Below are 23,575 nucleotides of genomic sequence, written 5' to 3' on the forward strand. Positions count from 1 at the left end.
CAGTACTTAACCAGTTTACATTCTTTTCCTTCCCTTGGCTAGCGAAGATGAATGAAATCCGCCAAGGGTTTATGGGGAGCAAAGTGGACCGAAAACCCTTGGCTAGCGAAGATGTCGTTCAGTAACTTATAGAATATGTAAATACCAATATCAATCAATTTTTATCTTTAAAGTAGATGCCATTGAAACATTTTTCATTTTTCAAAAAAGCAAAGATACTAATTTTGTATTCATTGAAAATAAACCCAATAAAAAGTATTGTTCTATATACAAGAGTGCTTTGAAAAACACAAATTCAAATATCTTCAGTTCTTCAGTTCATATTTAAGTTTCTTCAGATGATATGAAATCATATCATGCATAATTGCAAGATAGTGGGGTGGGTGGGAGTGATGCAATTGTCAAAAGAAAATCCTTTTCAATTTTCAATGCCATCTTTTTTCACCTTTTTCAGGTATTATTTTCCAAATATAGTATCATATTGCATATTGATGACCAAGCTGTTCAAAATGTAACTTTAAAAAAAAGTATGTATAGTATAAATACATGAACATGACCGCACTAGAGCATACTCTACAAAACACTCACCTGTTTGAACAAAATACAATCGTAAGTACATTTTTGTTAAATCGTAAATCATAAGAATATGTTGTTGATAAATTTTGATACATTATATTTTTAATCATATATTAGTTAACTATTGTGGTATATCTAATAAATTTCTGCATTTTTGTTATTTTTTTTATTTTTGTGATAATTTTCATTTATGATAAAGTTTTTTTTATATTTTTAATCATATATTAGTTAACTATGTTATATCTAATAAATTTCTGCATTTTTGTTATTTTTTTTATTTTTGTGATAATTTTCATTTATGATAAAGTTTTTTTTATAATGTTATAAAATTTCAAGTTCCAGAATGTTTATCACATCTGTCGCACTTTTACTGGCAATGGATTGGGGATTATGTGAGAAAGTTTCCCCAAAACCAGGTCTGAAATTATTCAGAGAGGATTATAAAAGCGTTGAAGAAACATGTCTCGCTGTTGGATTTGTGAGGAATAACTGTAGAAATGAGACACGTATGAACACTTAATAGCTTACTTGCTTTCACTTGTATATCTTTTGATCTTGTTTCTCTCTCTCTCTCTTTCTCTCATTTTTATTTGATGATTTCAAAACAATGCTAATAAATAACCGCATTTTTTTGGTTTATTTGTTACATTGCACAAGTATTTGATCTGTGGACGTGTTCCCGAAACGACTTTAAAAAAGGTTAAGAACATATTATGATCACTTAGATATAGCTCGACGGTAACTCAGGAACATCTTAAAATATTCTCACCTTCTAAGAACGTTCTTATTTTTCAAGTTTATTAATACAGATCAAGTTTGAGAGATTTGTGCAGGGATAAATCATTGGACATTTTACCAGAGAAAATTGTACGTGTCGGTAGTTAACACGATATGCATAAAACCAGTAATTTTAATGTATAAACTTTAAAAAATATACATTTACTTAAATATGTATAAGTGACCAATAACGATTTAGTTTTAAAACAAAAACAAAACCAAAAGAAATACACCCTCTCTGAAATCAAACAGCTGCAATTTTGTGTAAAGAAAATACGTATCATGACAGAATTGGCTTACGAGCAAATAATTATTTGCGAGTTATTTGCTCGCAAACCAATTTCTCTTTAATCTGCAACATATTTGTATGGGTAAAATAAGAAAAAAAGTTGTAATATATCTCGAAAATACATAAATACAGTTTATTCAACATTACGTATTTTTTTAAGATTATTTTTTTTTCAGAATGAAGTGAAAAAAAAATGAAGAGTGATCAGGCATGGTTTATATCAACCAAATTAATCTTAAAATAGCCTAAGAAAATATTTTGAATAAATTTTGGCAAAAACTAGTCATCAAAACAATGAATGTAACTTATTTATAGCAGATCTTAAAAATAAGTGAATAATTTTCTCTCGCCAAACAGAGACAGTATTTACGCAAAAAATAAAGCTTAATTTATCAGCTTCCAGGCGGGCCTGTCGCAATGGAGAAAGGGGGGAGGGGGTCGGGTCCCTCTTTACATAATTATGTTGAAATGAACGTACATGATAGAATAAATGAATATACCTCCATCCCCGATTAGGAATATGAGATTTGTGAGAAATACATTACTGTAGAAAAGATTACTTTATTCTACCGATCTTAAGAAAAAACTTCACAACAGTCCCAATATTCCAAAACAACGTGATTTTACAACCTTAAGATGGTCTTAGGACAAGGTAAGTGATGTGATGTCCGAAATTTAGGACGAAGTTATGTCAGTTCCTAAATTTAGGAGAGCTTCGAAAAGCAAACTTAAGACAAAGACGTATCCTAAGGCGTGCTTAGGACGCGCCATAGTCCCAAGTTAGCTTCGTGAACATGCCTGCAGGTTTCCAACACATGTTCAGGCGTATTTGAATATAAATAAAAAAGAGCCATTTATAAAATGCAGTGTGAAATACTACTCCAACAACTGCATAGTACTTACAAGTATTGTCTAAAACTGTATACTAATAGTACACAACCTTGCATTTAACGTTAAAGTTTTATTGACTTTTCTTTTCAAACATACTGCATTCATTTTAGATAAGGTTGCTTTTGACGTTCGGTTAAAGAACCATAAAAGAAATCTCGCCACCAAAGCAAAGGTTATATTCGAAACAGTTGATCTTAACGAAGGTCTCGGATATGATGCCTCTTCCGGAGTTTTCACGGCCCCCAGCGGCGGGTTGTACGTGTTCGACTGGACAGTTATGGCATGGCAGAAACAATTTGCCCGCACATCACTTGTTGTTAATGACCAGGAAAAGTCATGGAATTTCTGTTTTGGTAGTTCCACAGATTTGTGGCTTCCATGTAGCAAAATGACGATAGTTAGACTAAAACAAGGGGATAAGGCTTGGATTGGAGTTAATGCTGCGCAAGCTCATATGCATGAAAAACATACGTCTTTCTCTGGATATAAACTGTAATCAAAACATTAACTAAAAAGTTTTTTTTATTTTAACAAAACTATTATTTTGAAAGCAGTATAAAATATGATTGTCGTTAAAAACATTGTACTCTTTTTTTGGTCACATCCGTAACTGTAGTTTACTTGATTTTTATTAGCTGCAGGTTTGTAGTTCCCGGTCTGAAAAAAATCGGATGGACGACCTGGGAGTTACAGTGCCGCCCATAGTAAAAAACCGCAATTGCGCTAGTTTTGAACTGATTAATCTAATTTCCGAACACATTCTGTAAAAATGTTTGATTCCAAAGCATTTCTAGGACATTACTACAGATATCGTCACTTCACTTGCCTCTGGTATTCTTTTAAACACCATCACCAGCCCCGTAAAGTGAAGTGGTGCAGTTTGTTTACATGTAAAAATGGCGACTCTCGATCTCGACGAAAATTAATACACTTCATTTTCCGAGGTCGGAAAGCATGTTTAAGAGATAGTCGGAGGCAAGTAAAGTGACGATTTCAGTAGTTACTCGCCTGAAAATGGTAATGACACTAACTGTTTTTCCAGAATTTGTGTGAGAATAGGGTTAATCAGTCCAAAACCAGCGCATTTTTTTGTGCGCCGTAAATTGCAGGTTTTTTTTTTTTTTTTTTTTTTTTTTTTACAGTGGGATGCACTGTAGGTCCCAGGTCGTCCATCCGAAAGTTTTCAGACCGGGAGCTACAGACCTGCAGCTAGATTTTTATTTACAACCTGAACGTAACAACGTAACAAAGCATTTTCTGTTGGATAAACTGTACTTTGAACGTTGCAAACCCTACATGAATAACGTTTTATATCGCACAAAATGAATTCTTTAAACAATTACTTTCATCTTACCTAACAGGAAAACTAAGCTTACCGTAACAATAAACGTGAAGGAAAAAACCACCGAAATTTTTAAATTGCATCCAGCAGTCAAACTAAGCTTATCCTAAGAATATTAAAAATACATCTACCAAAAGCAGATGAATAGTTGTGAAGAAATGCAACTAAAATTATTTTTCTTCGTGTCAAGAAAATTTGAATTTTCTCTCAAATGGCACAAAGTATCCCTAACAAACATTGAAATGGGAATAAAGAAAGACCAACCATTCTCTCAGTTTTGATGGTCATTTAACAGTAGCAAAGCGCAAGACCGGGTTTGAATGATGGCATAGTAAAAGGTCTCACCAAAGTAAATAAACTAAAGATTCGGATGCAATGGTAGCTTCACCAACTTTATTTTTGATTTGAAGTTAAAAGTGTCTACATTATTTTTTGTATGTCTGCAAATGTATTATATTTTCAAGTATTGTTTCATCGGTATGTAATTTAGTTTTCAAATAATTTCCCATAGTTGCACTCTAACAGAGTGTTTGGTCAGTGCTGCGTTAGCATGAACTTTTTATATTTGGTTCGACCGCTTCAACTATTTTAACACTTTACCAAAGCCCTCCTCACAGGATATATCAAAAATATCATTGGCCAAAAAAAGGTGTTCCTTGTCAACTTAGTTTAGCTTAATTGTGTACAATCATTAGTTTTGGATGCATGCGAGCACAGAAACTCTTGTGTCGGACACATTCTTTTCTAGCTAAATGTTTTTGGTCTAACCCTTCTCCCCTGTTTGTGGAGAGCGGAGTGAGTAGACCACCAAAAAGAACTTCCGGGAGCCGCCCCATACTCCCTGTCCCCGAAAAACTTTCGCCTGAATCCGCTCGGGGACTGACATAATTGCATTATATAAAATATACCCTAGTTATGTCATTGGAGTTGTTTGAGTTAAAATTCCTATATCCAATGAAAAAACCGAAAAAATGTGATAAATGATTAGTATAAAGATATAATTAAAGTCTCTTCCATATGACAGTTAAAATCTTTCTTTCAAATACACCTCACACATAACAAAATAAAACATGATAGACAGATTATTGGAAATTGTCTTATTATGACACATTGTTAGTGTCTTTTAATAGGTTTAGACGAATTATTATAAGTTAATCTTATTATAGATATAATGAGAACACCGATTCTAGTTGATATAACAATTAAAAACTTGCAAATACAATTTCTCTCAAATATATCTAACACAGTACAAAATAAACATGATAAAGTCTAAGCTATTGCTTGAAAAGGTTTCTCATACAAAGGAATACATGACGATGTGGAAACTGTGTCTTTCCTTATACATATGATGTCAGTTGGTTTTTCTCCGTGCCATTGGTGTCTTATGACATCATCAGCCTATTAGTATCAAATTTTAGCTGAGGGGATTCCATGTGTTCCCAAGGCTCATTTTGTACATATGATGTCATTGGGGTTTCCTCTGTGATATTGTCGTCATATGATGTCGTCTGACGATGGATGTACGATATTAGCTGAGTAGATCCCATCTGTTCCAAAGGTTCACTTTGTACATCTACAGTGGACTGTTTGCTGTTCTCTAGCCATATGCTCGCAGGTATAAGATATTCTTAGCCTGTTCTTTAGATTGATTTCATAACAAACGTAAGATGGGCGGATTATGCATCTTTAGTTCAATGTATTTATATTCTTTTGTTTTTGATAAACACAAATACAAAGTTTCTAAAATACCATATTTAACCGAAAAACATTTTAAATGATTCGAAATAAAAAACATAATTTTTTTGTTTAAAGAAATACCTGATGTTGTACATTTACTTGAAAATTGTTACTGGAATATAACTCCTGCATGCTCAACAGATGAATATTGCTAAAACAAAATTCGTTATTATGAGGAAATATATCATAATTACAAGATAGTTATCTAAATGTAATGATAAAAAAGTTAATTTGGTTATTACGAGAAAAAATCTCGTTGTTACAAAAAATTATCTCGAAACTATCATATCTTAACTTGATCGGTTTAATATTAAGGTTTTAAATATTCATAAATTCATATAGCTAAATGTGTCTCTTAAATGGGATTGCTTGCACTGTTAGCATAACAAATATACTTAGTAGCTAAATCTGTTTGAAAATGATTGTTAGGGATATACATTCATTCATATATTCAAATACTTCCAATTCAATCATTTGATATGCTAATTGTGTTTTGAACATGAGTTTGAATAATTTACAACATTCATAAAAATACCTTGAACTTATCTCTTACAATTTACTCTGTATAATATGTGCATGCATATTGCATATCTTATGTAATCTGAAATAAAGATGAGAAATTGTGTTTATTTTTGGTAAATACTGAATTTCGACTGGAACTTTGCTTCTCTTTTATCATGAATAATCTTGTGAACTACAAATGTCTATCGAAAAGGGAATAAGTTCCTTAGACGTAGTTAGTTTGTATAATTTATTTAACCCTCATGGTAACTAAGAATTGTTTTTATAAATCAAAAAAATACATGTACTAGTATCAGAAGTGTTATGAATTTCATTTTTCTGTTTTGAAATTTTTATTGTCTTTGTTGTACACGTGTGTATACATTGTATAAATGGAATCATGTAGAGTAGGTCTATTCTGGTGCCAATGATCATTTGTGTAATCATTTACATGTATAGTATGCTTGATATCACAGTGCTCAAAACATCAGGCACATGAAAATGGCAGCAGTAAAGAAAGTAAAATTATTATCCTCTGACCTCTCCTTGTTACTTCTTTTCTGAAGAGAATATACAATAAGTGGGATTCATATTGATATAAATCAACTGAATACAATGCACACGTGTCCTTCAACGATATTTCTTTTCAAGTATCTAGCTGTTTATCCTTTTAATATTGAATACGCCTATGCATAATATTGTTTGATAAAGGTTCCTTAAATCAGTTGTATTCAATGAATATTCTATGATAGTTTGAAGGTATGAACGAGACGGAAATATTTTTACGTAGGGTGTCACTATCTTACGAAAGCCGAGAAGGATCATTCGAGATTCGAGATTCGAAATACGAGATTCGAAATACGAGATTCGAGATTCGAAATTCGAGATTCAATATCTAAATTAACCAATCAAATCATGGATCTGAAACCTGTATCCTATCAACATCAAACTGTTCTAAATAAAGATCATTCGTACATGCTCTTTCCTACAAATAATAGCTCTTATATAGTGGTTATAAAATGGTTAAATTAACATTGATGAATTAACCCCACACAGTATAAACAATTAAATAAGAAATAACACTGTTGGCTTTGCGAATCTAAGTGGTTTTGTTCGCCCTGTATGTATTTCCCCCCGAACAATTTTAACCCGAAGTGTATTCGCCCCAACTGTGTAAAAATCGGCTCGCGAAGAAAGATTTGTTTAATCTAAATGTTTTAGCTATGAAACGAAACTCAATGAAATAATCGACATGTCAAAATGTAGGTTATGATAAAGTTTTTAACCATAGAAGATATAATGATTTACAACCTCAAAGACAAAAAATCCAGATAAGAATAGTGTATTGTAGGGTATGGCAATGCCATTGTCGATATGAGAGAGAGAGAGAGAGAGAGACAGACAGACACAGAGAGAGTTTTGTAGTGTCAAATTCAGTTTGATTTAGAATTTGAAATTGATTTGATTTGTTACAAGCATAAATAGACAATAATTAAGCCTCTAAAACGAGAAAAGAGAGGAGGTAGCTAGGGTAGGGCAGACCAACTAGCAAGCTTTAATTTTAACGGTTTTAGCGCACCTGTGATTTACATCCTCTCTCTCTCTCTCTCTCTCTCTCTCTCTCATCACCTAGCATTTCCTTTTCCGTGAGGGGGCTTGGGGTATTTGTGATGTCTTACATTAGCTAGCGAAAATGATAAAAAAAACCATGAAATTTTCTTTAAATTGTGTGCGGATGTTATACGCCAATAATCTGTTTTCAGTATATACATTTCAAGAGGGGGGGGGGGGGGGGGGGGCGGCTATATAGTCCTAATTAATTTGTCAGTTATTCTGTCCCCACTTTGTTTTCTCTTCGTTTTCCAGGTTTTTTTTATTTGGCTCGGCAAATTAATATAAAACTTTCTGTGTAGCTCCATGTCACAAATCAGTATCTACTGGTATTGTATTTGTCTTCTTTACATATTAGTATCCTGTAGGGACCCTCTTTAACGTTCCTGTGTAACCAGTTTTTTTACCCGTAGTGTACCTCTCTGGACACGGTGTCAGCTATAGTACGTATTGGTCAGTTCTTTTCTATTGTTTGATTACTTTATTTAAACTGCCGCATTGCAGACCTGGCAGACAGTGGCCACGTTTTCCCCATGACAGGTATGAGCAGCTAAGGTTTTGAGTAACCCTTTCTCCTATTAGGGGTAAGTTAAACTATTTTATACTTTTGTAATTGAACTACGGCTCAGTCTTTTTACATTACTGTGGAGTTTATATTAAGTATTTTTTGTTACTTTTGATATACTGGTTTTACGAGGTAGAACTGTTAAACATAGGTGCTTGCTCGCGCGTGTTCCTGTGTGGTCACGTGTCGAGTGTGTGTGCTTTATATTGCGATATAAATGCATGATATACTTGTATTTTTGCCGTGTAGTTCGGTGTACTTGTATATTGTCCGTGTAGTACGGAGTATTTGTATATCGTTTTGACGTGGTTTTTCTGTGTTAAGTAGTGTGATACTCTTAACGTTATGCAGTGATCGTATTCGCCGTGGTTTCGTGCTATTGCATGGCGTACTGTTGTTGCCATAATGTTATATTTTAAGTCCGTGCGACTTAGCCTATGTTTATGTAAGGTATATTAATCATGTAACTCAAAATATGTTTATTTGTTTAATTTAATAAGGTCCCTATCCAGTTTCTGGCAGTCCATCGCCGTGGTAATACCTGTCCGCCACTGTCTCACGCCATGCCATATCTACCCACTACTCTTCTACATGCCTGTGACGAAGACTATGGACATCAGAAAACTTAAATATCTTATTGTTTATAATATGTATATTTGTTTGGTTTTATTTTATATAAAAATTGTAAATATTAAACGAATTCTGTTGTGTTTGACTGAACAGTCACGACGGCTGTCGTGACAAATGGTGTCAGAAGTGGGATAGCTGTTCAGTCAACACATTTTTTTTTGTAGTTTATTTTGAATATTGTTCTTAAGAATTTATACTTCTGTTATATTTTTCAGTGGAATGGCAGATTTTTTTTTTGTGGCGTTGATATATGGAAGGGCCCCGAATGGAGAAAGGTTGCTCAGGTTGTGTATATGTAATAACTCTCGAGTGTTGAGAGGTCAGGTATATTAATACTAGAAGCATTGTTTTTATTTACGCTTTTTCTTTTGTAAGATTATTTTGTTGATCGTTGTGTTAGTTAGCGTAGTTAAGATGGAGTCGCCAACACTACAGGAGCTAACAGAACACGGGAGAAAGATGGAGTTGAAGGGGACAGACCTTCAGAAATTCATCATAGATCAGCAGACTCATTATCGGGAGTTGAGAGCAGCAGAGAGATCTAAGGAGAAAGAGGAGAGAGAGTATCAGCTGAAGAGAGAAGAACTGGATTTGGAGAGGATGAAGTTAGCGGAAGCTAAAGGTATTGCTGAAGCTGAAAGTAAGTACAAAGAGACGTTACTTAAGCTTGAACAACAGTTACAAGAAACTAAAGCTGATATTTCTAGTAATGCTTCTGCTAAAGTGCCTAAAATGCCTTTCTTTGAAGAAACAAAAGATGATATTGATTCATATTTACGTCGTTTTGAGCGTTATGCTACAGCACAGAAGCGGAGCGGCGAAACGTGGGCGGTAAACCTTAGTGCGTTGCTACGGGGAAGAGCGTTGGTCGTATACTCTCTTCTGCCACAAGAGAGGGCCCTAGACTATGCAACCCTGAAGGCAGCTCTGTTGAAACGTTTCGAGAAAACCGAGGATGGGTTTAGACAGCATTTTCGCAGATGTCGCCCAGAGAGAGGTGAGACGTTTACCCAGTTTTCTGTTCGATTAGCGAGCTATCTCGACAGATGGATAGAAATTGGGAAAGTGAACAAGACTTTTCAAGGACTATATGACTTAGTACTTCGTGATCAATTTCTATCAGTATGCAACAAAGACTTAATTTTGTTTCTTAAAGAACGCATTCCCAATAATATTCAAGATATGTGTGCTTTGGCTGATCAATATAAGGAGGCAAGATGTGCTAACATTCAAACATTAGTCAATTCTAGCAGAAAGGACACATCAGTTGATTCTCAGAATTCGAGCCAATCCAGACCTCAGGTTCAGCGAGATCAGAAGGGAACTGCAGGGAACCCCAAAGATCAACCACCCAAACCAAGGATGGATATTACGTGCTACAAGTGTAAAAAACCAGGCCACTTCTCATATCAGTGTTCAAAGGGACGGAATTCTGTTGGGATGGCAGTCGACGGGAAAGGATCTTCGGATTACAGTAATCCAGGCAAGTGCGCTGCATTTTACAGTAACTACTACCTCATCCGTATCCGCAGCAAACAATTTTAGTATACTGAACACTTCTTGTAACGCTAGTGCATCAGTAGGTAGCTTGCCTACAAGTGATGGTATACTTAATGAACATTTTGTGAAAGTGTTGAGAGACACTGGGTGTAATGGGGTTGTTGTTCGTCAAGCGTTAGTTCCAGAGGAGCAACTGACAGGGAACAAGCGGCTTTGCATCCTTGCAGATGGATCGCAGATTGAGGCACCTATAGCTTGTGTGAGTATTGATACGCCATATTTTGTGGGTGAAGTTGATGCTTGGTGTTTGAAAAATCCTCTATTTGAGCTTATAATAGGAAACATCCCAAAAGCCAGAGACCCATCTGATCCAGATCAAAACTGGAAGTCGAGTTAGGTGAATGCGGTGATGACGCGTCAGCAGGCGAAGCGGGAAGGTAAGAAGGACAAACCTCTTCATGTACCTGACATAATTGGTCCAGAACTTGCGTTTAGTCCAGATGACGTCATCAGAGCTCAGGGTGAAGATGAATCATTGCACAAGATAAGGCAGCTAGCTGAACAACCTGCAGACGAAAGCAGCAAAGTCCGATTCTTCCGGAAAAACGGTATTCTTTATCGATCTTTTCAATCACCTACAGTTGAAAATAATAAGAAAATTTCTCAACTTATTGTACCAAAACCTTTGAGAAACAAAGTAATGTCTCTTGCACACGATTCATTAATGACTGGACATTTAGGCTCAAGTAGGACAGCTTATAAAGTTATGTCTGAATTCTATTGGCCTGGGGTGCAGGCAGATGTGCGTCGGTATTGCAGATCGTGTGACATTTGTCAGAGAACGACTCCCAAAGGAAGGACAACAAAGGTTCCTCTAGGTGAAATGCCGATTATCGACGTCCCTTTTCACCGTGTAGCAGTGGACTTGATAGGACCGATACACCCAGCTACGGACCGGGGCAATCGCTACATTTTGACGCTGGTGGATTTTGCTACTCGTTATCCGGAAGCTGTAGCACTTAAAGGTATAGAAACAGAGAAAGTTGCTGAAGCTTTGATTGATATATTTTGTAGAATTGGAGTTCCGAAAGAAATGCTTACGGACCAGGGTACGCAATTTACGTCAGAACTGATGGCAGAGACGAGTCGCCTTCTTTCCTTTAGGCAGCTTACGACTACACCTTACCACCCGATGTGCAATGGTCTTGTTGAACGCTTCAATGGGACGCTGAAACAAATTCTACGGCGTTTATGTGCAGAGCGACCGAAGGATTGGGACAAGTATCTATCAGCAGCTTTATTTGCATACCATGACGCTACTCAAGAAAGTTTAGGTTTCTCGCCTTTTGAACTGGTGTATGGACGAACAGTGAGAGGACCGATGAGAATTTTGCGTGAACTCTGGACTAAAGAGGTAAATGATCCTGAAGTTCGTACTACTTATCAATACATTGTAGATCTCAAAGAGCGGCTCGAGTCAACATGCACGATGGCCAAGGAGAACCTGGAAAAGGCAACACAACGGTACCGCGTCAACTACAGCAAACGTGCGAAGATGAGAGATATGAAAGTGGGTGAAAAGGTACTAGTCTTGTTGCCGACATCAAGCAATAAACTTTTATTGCAATGGAGAGGTCCGTATGAGATACTTGAAAAAGTTGGTAATGTAGATTACAGAATTAACATGGACGGTAAAACTAAAACATTCCATGCCAACATGTTGAAATTATACATTGACAGAGACAGAGACAATGAGAATGATGCAGGTGTTTTAGGAATTGCAGGAGTTGCAGTCGTAGATCTTGCTGACGACGAAGACGATGATGAAGATGAGCTGTGTGATTCTCCGGGACAGGAAAGAACAGAAGGTGCTAGGGAAGTTACAGTAAGTGATGAACTCTCTGAAGAAGAAAAGACCGAAATACGAACATTACTTGACGATTTTGAAGATGTTTTATCAGATGTTCCTGGTGTGACGACTTTGGGAGTCCACGACATCAAGTTGACGACAAATGAACCAGTTCGTACGAAACCATATCCTCTTCCTTTCGTTTCCCGGGATACCGTGTGTGAAGAAGAGCGGAAGATGATAGAAGCAGGCGTAATTGAACCGTCGTCAAGTCCATATTGTTCACCCATAGTTATTGTGAAGAAGAAGGACGGGACTAATAGATTCTGTATTGACTTTCGTGCAATCAATAAAATCACTGTTTTTGATGCTGAAACAATCCCTAACGCTGATGACATTTTTGTTCAATTGTCAGGTTGTAGATATGTATCTAAATTCGATCTTTCTAAGGGCTACTGGCAGTTACCATTGGGGCAATCTTCGAAGGAGATCACAGCGTTCCAGACACCGATGGGTTTGTACCAATTTTCAGTGATGCCGTTCGGGTTAGTCAATGCGTCTGCTAGTTTTAGTCGCCTTATGAGAAAACTTCTTGAAGGGATGCAATGTGTTGATAACTTTATTGACGATGTCATTGTTTTTTCTCCTTTAAATCCATTCATTACTTTCCAAATGAAAGCTGAATACTATGATACTAGTAAATAACAACACATTGTGTGGAATTAGCAACGACACGCTGCAGCTATTTAATATTTGGCATATTAAATGTACGCACACAAAATTATGGCACAAAGTTGGATCACATGATTTATCTATTTAATAAAACAATTCTGAAAATTTAAACTTTCCGCTGTACGTGTCGTCCTAAACTGGTATTTAACACCTGAGCAATTCTTTATATAGCCTTGCTAATAAACCGGTTCTTAAGAACCAGGTGACACAAACAGGTATTCGAATGAAAACCTTATATATCCGGATAATTAATTCATTATTATACCAAGTAGAAATTGATTTCTGTCTAATTCGTCCCTCAAACGAAAGAAATCATATTTCTCCTTTAAATCCATTCATTACTTTCCAAATGAAAGCTGAATACTATGATACTAGTAAATAACAACACATTGTGTGGAATTAGCAACGACACGCTGCAGCTATGTAAATATAAAGAACGGGGAACTAATGCTACTATTGATATAGGATATTTTGTTATTACGTAATCCAACTTCATATATATTCAGAAAAATCAATACAAAAAGATACAATATGATCAATAAACAACATGATTACAACTATTATAAACCAAGTTTTTTGGAAACACTCAAACGTTCACTAAGCGGATCCTGGACATATCCATCCTTAGCAGATTCCGAACGCCAACGTCCATGTCTCTTGAATATCCTGTCCGGAATTCCCCTCACTGCCGACGCAGTCGCTCCACCTGACCGCAAACTGTGAAGTCCATAAACTTTGATGTTATCTACAATTCCTGTAAATGCTTCGATGAATATTCACGAACCCTGGTGTAAGACAGAGGCTTTTCACGATTACGCAACCGGTAACCACTTCCCAATTTCGAAATAGCACAAAATACATATTCCTCTGAATCGTCTTAAATCCCAGCTAAACGAAGATACAATTCAAAATTAGAAACAGGTCACATATATGAAAATGTTCTTGCTATAACAACTCTTGTACCGTCTCTGTAGATATCAGTCTTACTAGACTCGATGAATATTTCAATATGATCAGGTAAAAATTGAATATCAGATCTCGATATTTATGAGTTCGCTGCTACGTAAAAATCCAGCGAATGCCAACAAGACCATACAAATGATTCTTTGATTATAAAGATTATTACGTTCAAACAATATCAAATACATACAACGTAAATTTTCAACAGTTATTGGTTCTTTCTTTTGAACAGGTTTTGCCACTATACGTTTCCCACCTTCCATAATGTTTTTAACAAACTGATTGTCAGTCGGAGAATTGAATCCCACAAGATCATGAGCCCATTTGATTCCATAGAATGCGTCAACAATAGGGGATGGAGAGTTTGCCCGTTGAACCAAGCATGCTAAATAAATAGATACATGTAAAGGTTTTGAAGGAAATAATTCACTTTCCTCGATTCCTTGTTCTTTTGCCCACTTCTTAAATCTCAGGAAACTGTTACAATATTTGTTTATAGTTGAATCCGCTCGTGACGCTTGCATAATCCCAGGAAGTGCATACACCTTTTCACGCAACATTGAAGGCAACTGAATCAAATCTCTTTCAAATACCTGAAAAAGCAAATTTGTAAAGGAACACCAATAAATATTTTTTCGCTTTGAAATTATCTACCGGATATGTATAAAAATACATATATTTATATCTACATATCAGCTTAATTAAGATATTCAGCACATTTTCTTCAGAAATGAAAATATCAGTTTGATAAAAAACCAAACTTGCCAAATGGCAAACCACAAATGTGGTGAAAGAAACTTCAGTAAAATCCATAGTGATAAAATATTTATCTCTATTACAACATAGCGCAAATTGCCTGATATTTCTCATACAAGTTTATGGAAAATAATTCCCAATTAATCAATAAATTTGTTTATTTTGAAGAATTTAAAACGGCCGAAAAACAATTTTGAAATCAAACTCTGAAATCAAAAACAAATGCAAGCATTCTAAACTTTAAATCTTCTTTACCAAAAATACCAGACCCGAGTTTACCACGTGTGTAAAACTCCTTTGCTACTGGAAGATCCTTCCAATCTACAATATGTGACCTGTAAACTTCAGAAATTAAAATTGGCCAAAAAGCTGATGATTCCCATAGCGGAACTACTAATGTTCCATATCCTTTGCATTCGTTCAAATTCTCCAAAACTCTTGGAATAAGACAAAATGGCGGTACGATCCATGCATTCCAACCTGTCCAATTAATAGTAAACGCATCAACTGCATACGTAAAAGGATTCCAATACCTGGAACAAAATTTATCTACCTTTGCATTGTAATCACAAGCAAATAAATCAATATCATACGGACCCCATTCCCGTGATAGATCATCAAAAACAGTTTTCACGATACCCCAATCATCAAAGTCGACAATTCTGCTCAAATAATCTGCTTGCTCATTGAGTTCTCTTGGTATCCATTCAATTTCAATACCAATCTTATATTCTAAACAAATTTGAAAAATGTTCATTGCAAGATCTTGTAAGTTATTTTTCATACTCCCTTTTTGAACAATGGAAACAACATTTGCGTTGTCTGTAAACCATTTTATATTCTCACCTTTGAGAAATTGTACAAATGACCAAAGAACTCTATCCACCGCGGCCAATTCTCTCCATGTGGAACTCATAATTCTCTCAGATTCCTCCCATAAACCATGAGAAACATTTTTACCTGTCCGTACGCAATAACCGCCATAACCAGTATCACTTGCATCGGTGTACACTACCAGATTAGAACTTGGTTTAACTTTCATATCCCTTCTATTCAACATATCTAAAGACGATTTCCAGAAACTTATCTGTTTTTTACTTTCCTCAGAAATTAAAATCATGCTATTCCATGTTGGAGCAGACACAATGTCAATACTAAGACATTTGGTCATTAACTGAGCTACACTTCCGATAACAACAGACATAGCTATGATTTGTCCAACTAAACTTGCTATTCGTCTTACCTTTATTCTGCAATTCTGGTTCATAAAATGCTCAATTTTGAAAATTGTTTTTTTTTGTTTTTTTTTTTAATCTTAAATACACGCTTTTCAGGAATGTAAATTTTTCCCATATTACAATCCAAAACAACACCAAGATACTCGATAACTTGACAAGGGATCCACATGGACTTTTCCACTTTAGGCACAAACCCTGAACAAACTAAATCATACTGTACCTCTTTGGATATTTTGCATGCTTCGTCATACTTACTATGGCAGCCAAACCCATCATCTAAATACATAAGTACAGTTTTACCTTCTCTACGCCATTTCTTAACTTAGGGTCGTGTGAGTTTAGTAAAAATATATGGCGCAGATGTGAGACCAAATGGCAAAACATAAAACAGAAATATCGATCTTGAACAAATTTCCATGAAAATCCTTAATATTTTCTATGGTCAGGAAAAATATCTATATGGTGATATGCACTTGTGATGTCAAATTTAAAACACCAACTATTTTTATTTGTATACATAAGAGCGGTTCTTATATCGTCATATTTCACAGACTTGTTTCCATACATGCTTATTAACTTCCCTTAAATCTAATATAAGCCTTCTTTTCCCACTGGAGTTCACTGAAACAGAAATAGGATTAGTAACCAAAAACTCTGTATTTTGTTCGGATATCAAACCGTTTTCTAATAGCTCCATTATTGCTCCCTGCACGAAAACATCTTCCTGTAAAGCAGATTTATTATTATGCAAAAAGCTCTGCTGTGGTAAAGAATAAAAAGGTATTTTATAACCATCCTGAATAGTATCTATGATATAATGACAAGCATCTATGCATTTCCAAAATTCAATATTTGACTTTAATCGCCCTCTAACAGAGACTTTGCCACCTTCTTTATACTCATAGCATTCGTTAAACTCATCAACACAACTTTTTCCATGATAATACTTATCTTTTATCAAAGATGATTCTTTAGACTGTTTAGCCTCTCTATTTAGCGGACTGAAGCTCTGGGCATTCTTTTCTTTGGTGATTGGGTTTTCCGCAGTGGAAACAGCCAATGGGAAATCTGGATGCAGCTGGCATGATGGGGACGCCAAAGGGCGTTGGACCACGAAAGGGCTGTCTAGCTGGAAAAGGAAAATAAGGAGCACTGCTCCTAACATTAGAATAGCTACTCTTAGATTTCAGTTTTTCTTTTTGCTTCTCCTTTTCTTTCTTTTCTTTCATGGCTTTATTTTCCGCTTTAAACATTCGTTTTTCGTCATCCGAATCATCAGCCAATGGATTGGTTACATAATTTTTCACTGTACTCCACCCACAAGGTGATGCATCAGCCATTTTGATAAGTTTGTTACGCTTATTACAAAGTTCAACTGATTCATGAATAAGTTCCTTGCAATAATCATATTTATTGTTATTCAAGGCCCACGAAGCCTGCGTCAACGTATCAATAATCTTCTCATTATGTTCAAATTGATCTTTGTTACCTGGATGTTTCCAGACTATCGCTTGTTCTGACTTTAACTTCTTCACTTCAGACGATACGGAGGAAGTTGCTCCCTGTAATTCTCTTTTAAAATTATCAAGTTGCATTGCCATAGTATTCTCCATGTCCATTTTCTGTTCATTCATTTTGTTGAGAATGGCTTGTAGCATGTCTGCCTGAGCCCCGCCCGACATCTCCTCGTTCTGCATGCCGAATTTAAACTTTCCGCTGTACGTGTCGTCCTAAACTGGTATTTAACACCTGAGCAATTCTTTATATAGCCTTGCTAATAAACCGGTTCTTAAGAACCAGGTGACACAAACAGGTATTCGAATGAAAACCTTATATATCCGGATAATTAATTCATTATTATACCAAGTAGAAATTGATTTCTGTCTAATTCGTCCCTCAAACGAAAGAAATCATATTACTCGTACGTTCCGAGAGCATGTTTGTTTTACGAAAGACTTTTTACAAAGACTTCGTGCTGCGAACCTTACTGTTAAACCTAGCAAATGTTTCATAGGATATAAAAGTCTTGAGTGTCTTGGGCATATTGCAGGAAACGAGGAACTTCGACCACTTCCGGACAAAGTGTCAGCGATTTCGAATTTCGCAAGACCTTCTACAAAGAAGCAAGTACGTTCCTTTCTCGGTCTGGTAGGATTCTATCGCAAGTTCATACCAAACTTTTCTGCTGTGGCAGCACCACTGACAGATCTTACCAAGAAGGGCCTATCAAACAAGGTGGTGTGGGGTGAAGCACAGGAGAACGCCTTTACAGCCCTCAAATCGGCGCTTATGGTAACGCCTGTTTTGAAATTGCCAAATTTGAATGAAACGTTTATTTTACAGACAGACGCTTCTGATTTGGGGGTTGGCGCAGTGTTACTTCAGTACGAGGATGGTGTAAAGAAGCCGGTCGCGTATGCCAGCAAGAAACTTACTAAAGGGCAAGTCAACTACTCCACGATAGAGAAAGAGTGCTTGGCGATAGTATGGTCAGTGCAAAAGTTCCTGCGATATCTATACGGAAGGGAGTTTCTTTTAGAAACAGATCATCAACCGTTAGTATACTTGACACAAGCTAAAGTATCCAATGCTCGATTGATGCGATGGGCATTATTATTACAACCTTATAGATTTCGAATTATATCTATTAAGGGCTCAGATAATGTTGGAGCCGACTGTCTAAGTCGTTTGTAAATATATTTTTTTTGTAGATTTTTTGCATATGTATTTTTGAAAATTTTTCTTTTAAAAGTTCTTCGAACTTTTTTTTGTTTGGGGAGGTGTTGTCACAAATCAGTATCTACTGGTATTTTATTTGTCTTCTTTACATATTAGTATCCTGTAGGGACCCTCTTTAACGTTCCTGTGTAACCAGTTTTTTTACCCGTAGTGTACCTCTCTGGACACGGTGTCAGCTATAGTACGTATTGGTCAGTTCTTTTCTATTGTTTGATAACTTTATTTAAACTGCCGCATTGCAGACCTGGCAGACAGTGGCCACGTTTTCCCCATGACAGGTATGAGCAGCTAAGGTTTTGAGTAACCCTTTCTCCTATTAGGGGTAAGTTAAACTATTTTATACTTTTGTAATTGAACTACGGCTCAGTCTTTTTACATTACTGTGGAGTTTATATTAAGTATTTTTTGTTACTTTTGATATACTGGTTTTACGAGGTAGAACTGTTAAACATAGGTGCTTGCTCGCGCGTGTTCCTGTGTGGTCACGTGTCGAGTGTGTGTGCTTTATATTGCGATATAAATGCATGATATACTTGTATTTTTGCCGTGTAGTTCGGTGTACTTGTATATTGTCCGTGTAGTACGGAGTATTTGTATATCGTTTTGACGTGGTTTTTCTGTGTTAAGTAGTGTGATACTCTTAACGTTATGCAGTGATCGTATTCGCCGTGGTTTCGTGCTATTGTATGGCGTACTGTTGTTGCCATAATGTTATATTTTAAGTCCGTGCGACTAAGCCTATGTTTATGTAAGGTATATTAATCATGTAACTCAAAATATGTTTATTTGTTTAATTTAATAAGGTCCCTATCCAGTTTCTGGCAGTCCATCGCCGTGGTAATACCTGTCCGCCACTGTCTCACGCCATGCCATATCTACCCACTACTCTTCTACATGCCTGTGACGAAGACTATGGACATCAGAAAACTTAAATATCTTTTTGTTTATAATATGTATATTTGTTTGGTTTTATTTTATATAAAAATTGTAAATATAAAACGAATTCTGTTGTGTTTGACTGAACAGTCACGACGGCTGTCGTGACACTCCATAACGATGCACTGTAGATAAATTATGAGTAGTCTTACTTTTGATAAACAGGTACATATCCGTACTTGATTTTTAATTTGACTCTTATAATCAGATTTAATATTCCAATGATTATAGGGTAGGAAAGAGTAGACGGGACTTTTTTGCGCATATCCTACTGTACCATTCATTCCAGAGGTATTAGCACTCATCGAGTTCGACTTGCTTTCCTTTTCTTTCATCCACTGGATTTAAAGCTATTAATTTTTGAAAATATTTTGAATTTATGGCCTGATTATATATAAATTAGAGCTGCACTGGTGCATATATATTTACCCAAATGGACCAAAATATAACCAAATGAATCTAAAAGTTTTGACAAAATTAGTTTTAAACATACGACTCTTTTTTTCAATTCTAATCGGGTATGTCCTTTAGAAAAATCTTGAACCACACACATTTTAGAAAATAAAATGACAATTGTTTCATTTTTTATGGGGAGGGAGGTGGTTCCGGACATGTACTTCTTGTGGCAGTTGTGCTATACTCTCATTTGTTATAATAGGTAATACTACATATTGATATAAAATGAAAGTTTCCAATTACACTGTACATAGCTTCTATCACGCATTTTGACCCGTGCGATAGTTTCAAACAATTTTCAAAGCATTTAATGTAATTCAACCGATCATTTTTGAAATTTAATTTTCTGGATCCCCGCCTGATACGTCCGCCTTCTTCTATATTAGAATTACATGTACGTTGACCATATGTACACATTAACTTAATCGGCTATGTTATGGGACGATAACATTTTTTATCAATATTTTTGCAGGATATGTAACAAATAACAGCCTATTTGTGGGTTTTTGCACTGATTATTTGAGATAATTTGCCGCCATCTTTTATGCATTCCACACACCACTCACAGTTTCTTTATTTGGTGTTCTGTGTGTATGGCGACTAATTGGTAAATTTGCACCACTCACCCCTTGTAGCTTCATCCTAATTACATTTTATCTGGCTAAGTGTAATGTAGTAGTATATTAAATACACACATCTTTGTTTGCAGTGCTTATTTACATCTTTAGAGAGTTACTTACAAAAAAAGTAAACATTTGTATGACTTATATGTAATGATTGTCAATTTTGGTGCGGGGGGGGGGGTAGGAAACTACAGAGAAACTTAACTTGGCTGTGAAACATGTGCTTTTATTCTTTCTTGTTGATATATCAAAGAATGAATTATAACAAAATATATGTACAACAATTAATTTTGAAATATATATGCACAATCAAATAATAGTTTTACTGTTCTCTGCACAAGAAATCGGCAATGAGAACAAATTGGCACCCTATATCATCCCTACCTTTAATTGTAGAGAGTAGGTATCCTTCTATATTGAAAACAATTCCAAAAGTAAGACTCATAATAAGTTGTTTACTGAGTAAAAGGAAAAAAAATTGTATTTATCAATAATTCCGTATGATGTGATAATATCTCAATGATTTGTTTATAATTATAGTACTAGTGTATCACTGTATGCATACATAAAAACGATAAGTAATGCTTATATTTATTATTGAAACAGGACAGATTATTTATATTTAGATTATTTAGATACATGTACTAATCTTCATGCGGGGATCTAGAAAGGAGGGGGTCAGGGGATCTGGACCCCCTCCTCGGGAAAATTGGAGCTTATTAAATTTACATAGTAAAATTTTTTAAAATTGGCCTAGGACCCCCAACAGAAAAAATTAGCTACGCTTATGAAGTTCTCTACCATAACCGCATTTTTACACATAGGGGGTGAATAAACCCGGGTTTTAAACTATTACTGGTGGTGAAATACCTTAGGGTTCAAACGCATTAGGTGGAAATGCACCAGGGCAAACAAAATCACTAGATCCGCGAAGCACACTGCATTATTACTAGTCTACTTAGATATTCTGTGTAAAAGTAAATACAAATTATTATTTAGTTAGGTAAGGAGAAGTGAACATAACATTTATTTGTATATAAGAGCATGTACGTATGATTTTATTTAGAACAGTTTGATGTCGCTAGTAGACATATTTTCAGATCCTTGATTTGATTGGTTAATTTAGATATTGAATCTCGAATTTCGAATCTCGAATCTCGTATTTCGAATCTCGTATTTCGAATCTCGAATCTCGAATGATCCTTCTCGGCTTTCGTACTATCTAGTGAAAATACATTCATTTAGATAAACCGGATGAGTTGATTGCCTTAATGTGGATTTTAGGTATGATTTATTCTACAATGTTTATGAAAACATTGCCTTTTTTGAGTGAGAAATCGCACACATTTTTACAAAAAGGCAGCTCTAAGATTAGTATTGGTGATATAAAAAAATAGTGTCATAATTTAATTTAAACTCTACCTTCTCATGAACGTCCAAATATTGCCATTTTACAAAAAGGAAATTTTGGTCATTCATGGGGGATGAAGGTGGCTGATGAAAATGTCACAAACTTAATTATCATTTGTGGGTTATGTAATTTTTTTCTGCATTACTAGCTTTCTTTCCGAATAAAGCACCAAAGAGAGCATTTTACTGTAAATATTCACATATATTTTTTTAAAATATATATTGGTACTGTAAATTAAGCAAAGAGTAATTACAAAATAACCCTTTGGTGCTTTTGTAAATCGGAGGTGCTTTTGGAAGTTGCGAAAGAAAATCATTAAAATGTCATCTCTTAAAAAATATTCTTAAAATTTGAAACAATACTGTTGGGTGTCCACGAAATGTAGAAACGATTGTTTTATACTTGCAACAGTAAAGAGACATCACATTTGTTGCGAGGATCCATGAAATAATAAATATATAAGACATTTTGTATGCTGTCAAACAGTTAGGATGAAGTGATATTGAGTCCTAAAAGAAAAGCTTCTTGAACGTGATGTAGGACTAGAGAAACATCTTTAGATTAAGACTAAACGTAACTAAGACGTTCCCCAGTTATAGTTTTTAGAACATGCATGTACTCGAACATGAATTAAAATGAATATACAAATTACAAATTATATATTTTGTGTTTTCTATAATTCAGGAAATTAACATAATTTATTACATTTTATTTTAGGTGCAATTTTGTTTATTTATTAGATGAAACATCTCCGACAATATTGATCATATTATGATTATATTAGTATGGTTTGACTGATAACTTGTTTGTGAACCAAGTATTCCAAAAGTTAAATTCGTGTTTTATTGTTTTTGCAAAAAAAAAATAATATCAAAAACGAAGAAATATTGACATATTTTTAAACTAATATACAAATCATAAAATGCAGTTTTTCTCTTTAGAATACCGGTATAAGATGATTGCACTCATAAAGCAAAGAAATTGTAGTAAACTAGTTACCAGCTTTTTCTTCGTCTAATAACTCGTTGTCTGCTTTCGTTAAAAAAAAGTAGTTAAAGTTTTGTATATTTAATAACAAAGGCCCTAAACACAAGAGTGTTTTGAAAAATACACTTATTCAATTTTTTATTTTACTTCTGCCGATATTATATTTTGTTTAGTTGATATCATACATTATTGCATGTATCATGTTATGAGGGAGATAAAAAGATTTATTTACCCCCCAAAAAATGATTTCCTGAAAATTTTCTTAGAACAATCCCACAACTAAATTACACATTTTTTCATTTCAAGGACTTATGTTTCATTACTTGATAAATTGTTTGGTCGATAAATTTTCAAGATATTGTTTTATCAAATATAGTATCAAATTGCAATTTAATGTCCAAGCTGGTTCATAATGTAACTTTAAAAAATGAGTATAGTATAAATACATGAACATATTAAAGTAGTTTTA

The 23,575-nt window shown here is 35.0% G+C and overlaps 2 protein-coding genes across 2 annotated transcripts; both read left to right on the top strand.

Annotated features, from left to right (window-relative positions):
- The first annotated feature begins 577 nt into the window (after positions 1-577).
- On the top strand, positions 578-3,096 carry LOC128190556 (cerebellin-1-like). Its single transcript, XM_052862640.1, has 3 exons — positions 578-609; positions 913-1,082; positions 2,644-3,096. Exons 2-3 carry the CDS (start codon positions 920-922, stop codon positions 3,027-3,029), a joined length of 549 nt encoding a protein of 182 aa, XP_052718600.1. The 5' UTR covers positions 578-609; positions 913-919; the 3' UTR covers positions 3,030-3,096.
- A 4,971-nt stretch (positions 3,097-8,067) lies between these two features.
- Positions 8,068-10,464, top strand: LOC128187544 (uncharacterized). The gene is made up of 2 exons (XM_052857965.1): positions 8,068-8,308; positions 8,790-10,464. Exon 2 carries the CDS (start codon positions 9,334-9,336, stop codon positions 10,462-10,464), a length of 1,131 nt encoding a protein of 376 aa, XP_052713925.1. The 5' UTR covers positions 8,068-8,308; positions 8,790-9,333.
- The last annotated feature ends 13,111 nt before the right edge of the window (positions 10,465-23,575 follow it).

This window comes from Crassostrea angulata, chromosome 6 (assembly GCF_025612915.1).
Source record: "Crassostrea angulata isolate pt1a10 chromosome 6, ASM2561291v2, whole genome shotgun sequence".
NCBI classification, from domain to species: domain Eukaryota; kingdom Metazoa; phylum Mollusca; class Bivalvia; order Ostreida; family Ostreidae; genus Magallana; species Magallana angulata.

Bases quoted from the DNA above. Each gene is read 5' to 3' on its own strand.
- LOC128190556 (XM_052862640.1), top strand. From the start codon at position 920: ATGTTTATCACATCTGTCGCACTTTTACTGGCAATGGATTGGGGATTA. The intron at 1,083-2,643 runs GTATGAACACTT...CATTCATTTTAG, and splicing joins TAACTGTAGAAATGAGACAC to ATAAGGTTGCTTTTGACGTT.
- LOC128187544 (XM_052857965.1), top strand. From the start codon at position 9,334: ATGGAGTCGCCAACACTACAGGAGCTAACAGAACACGGGAGAAAGATG.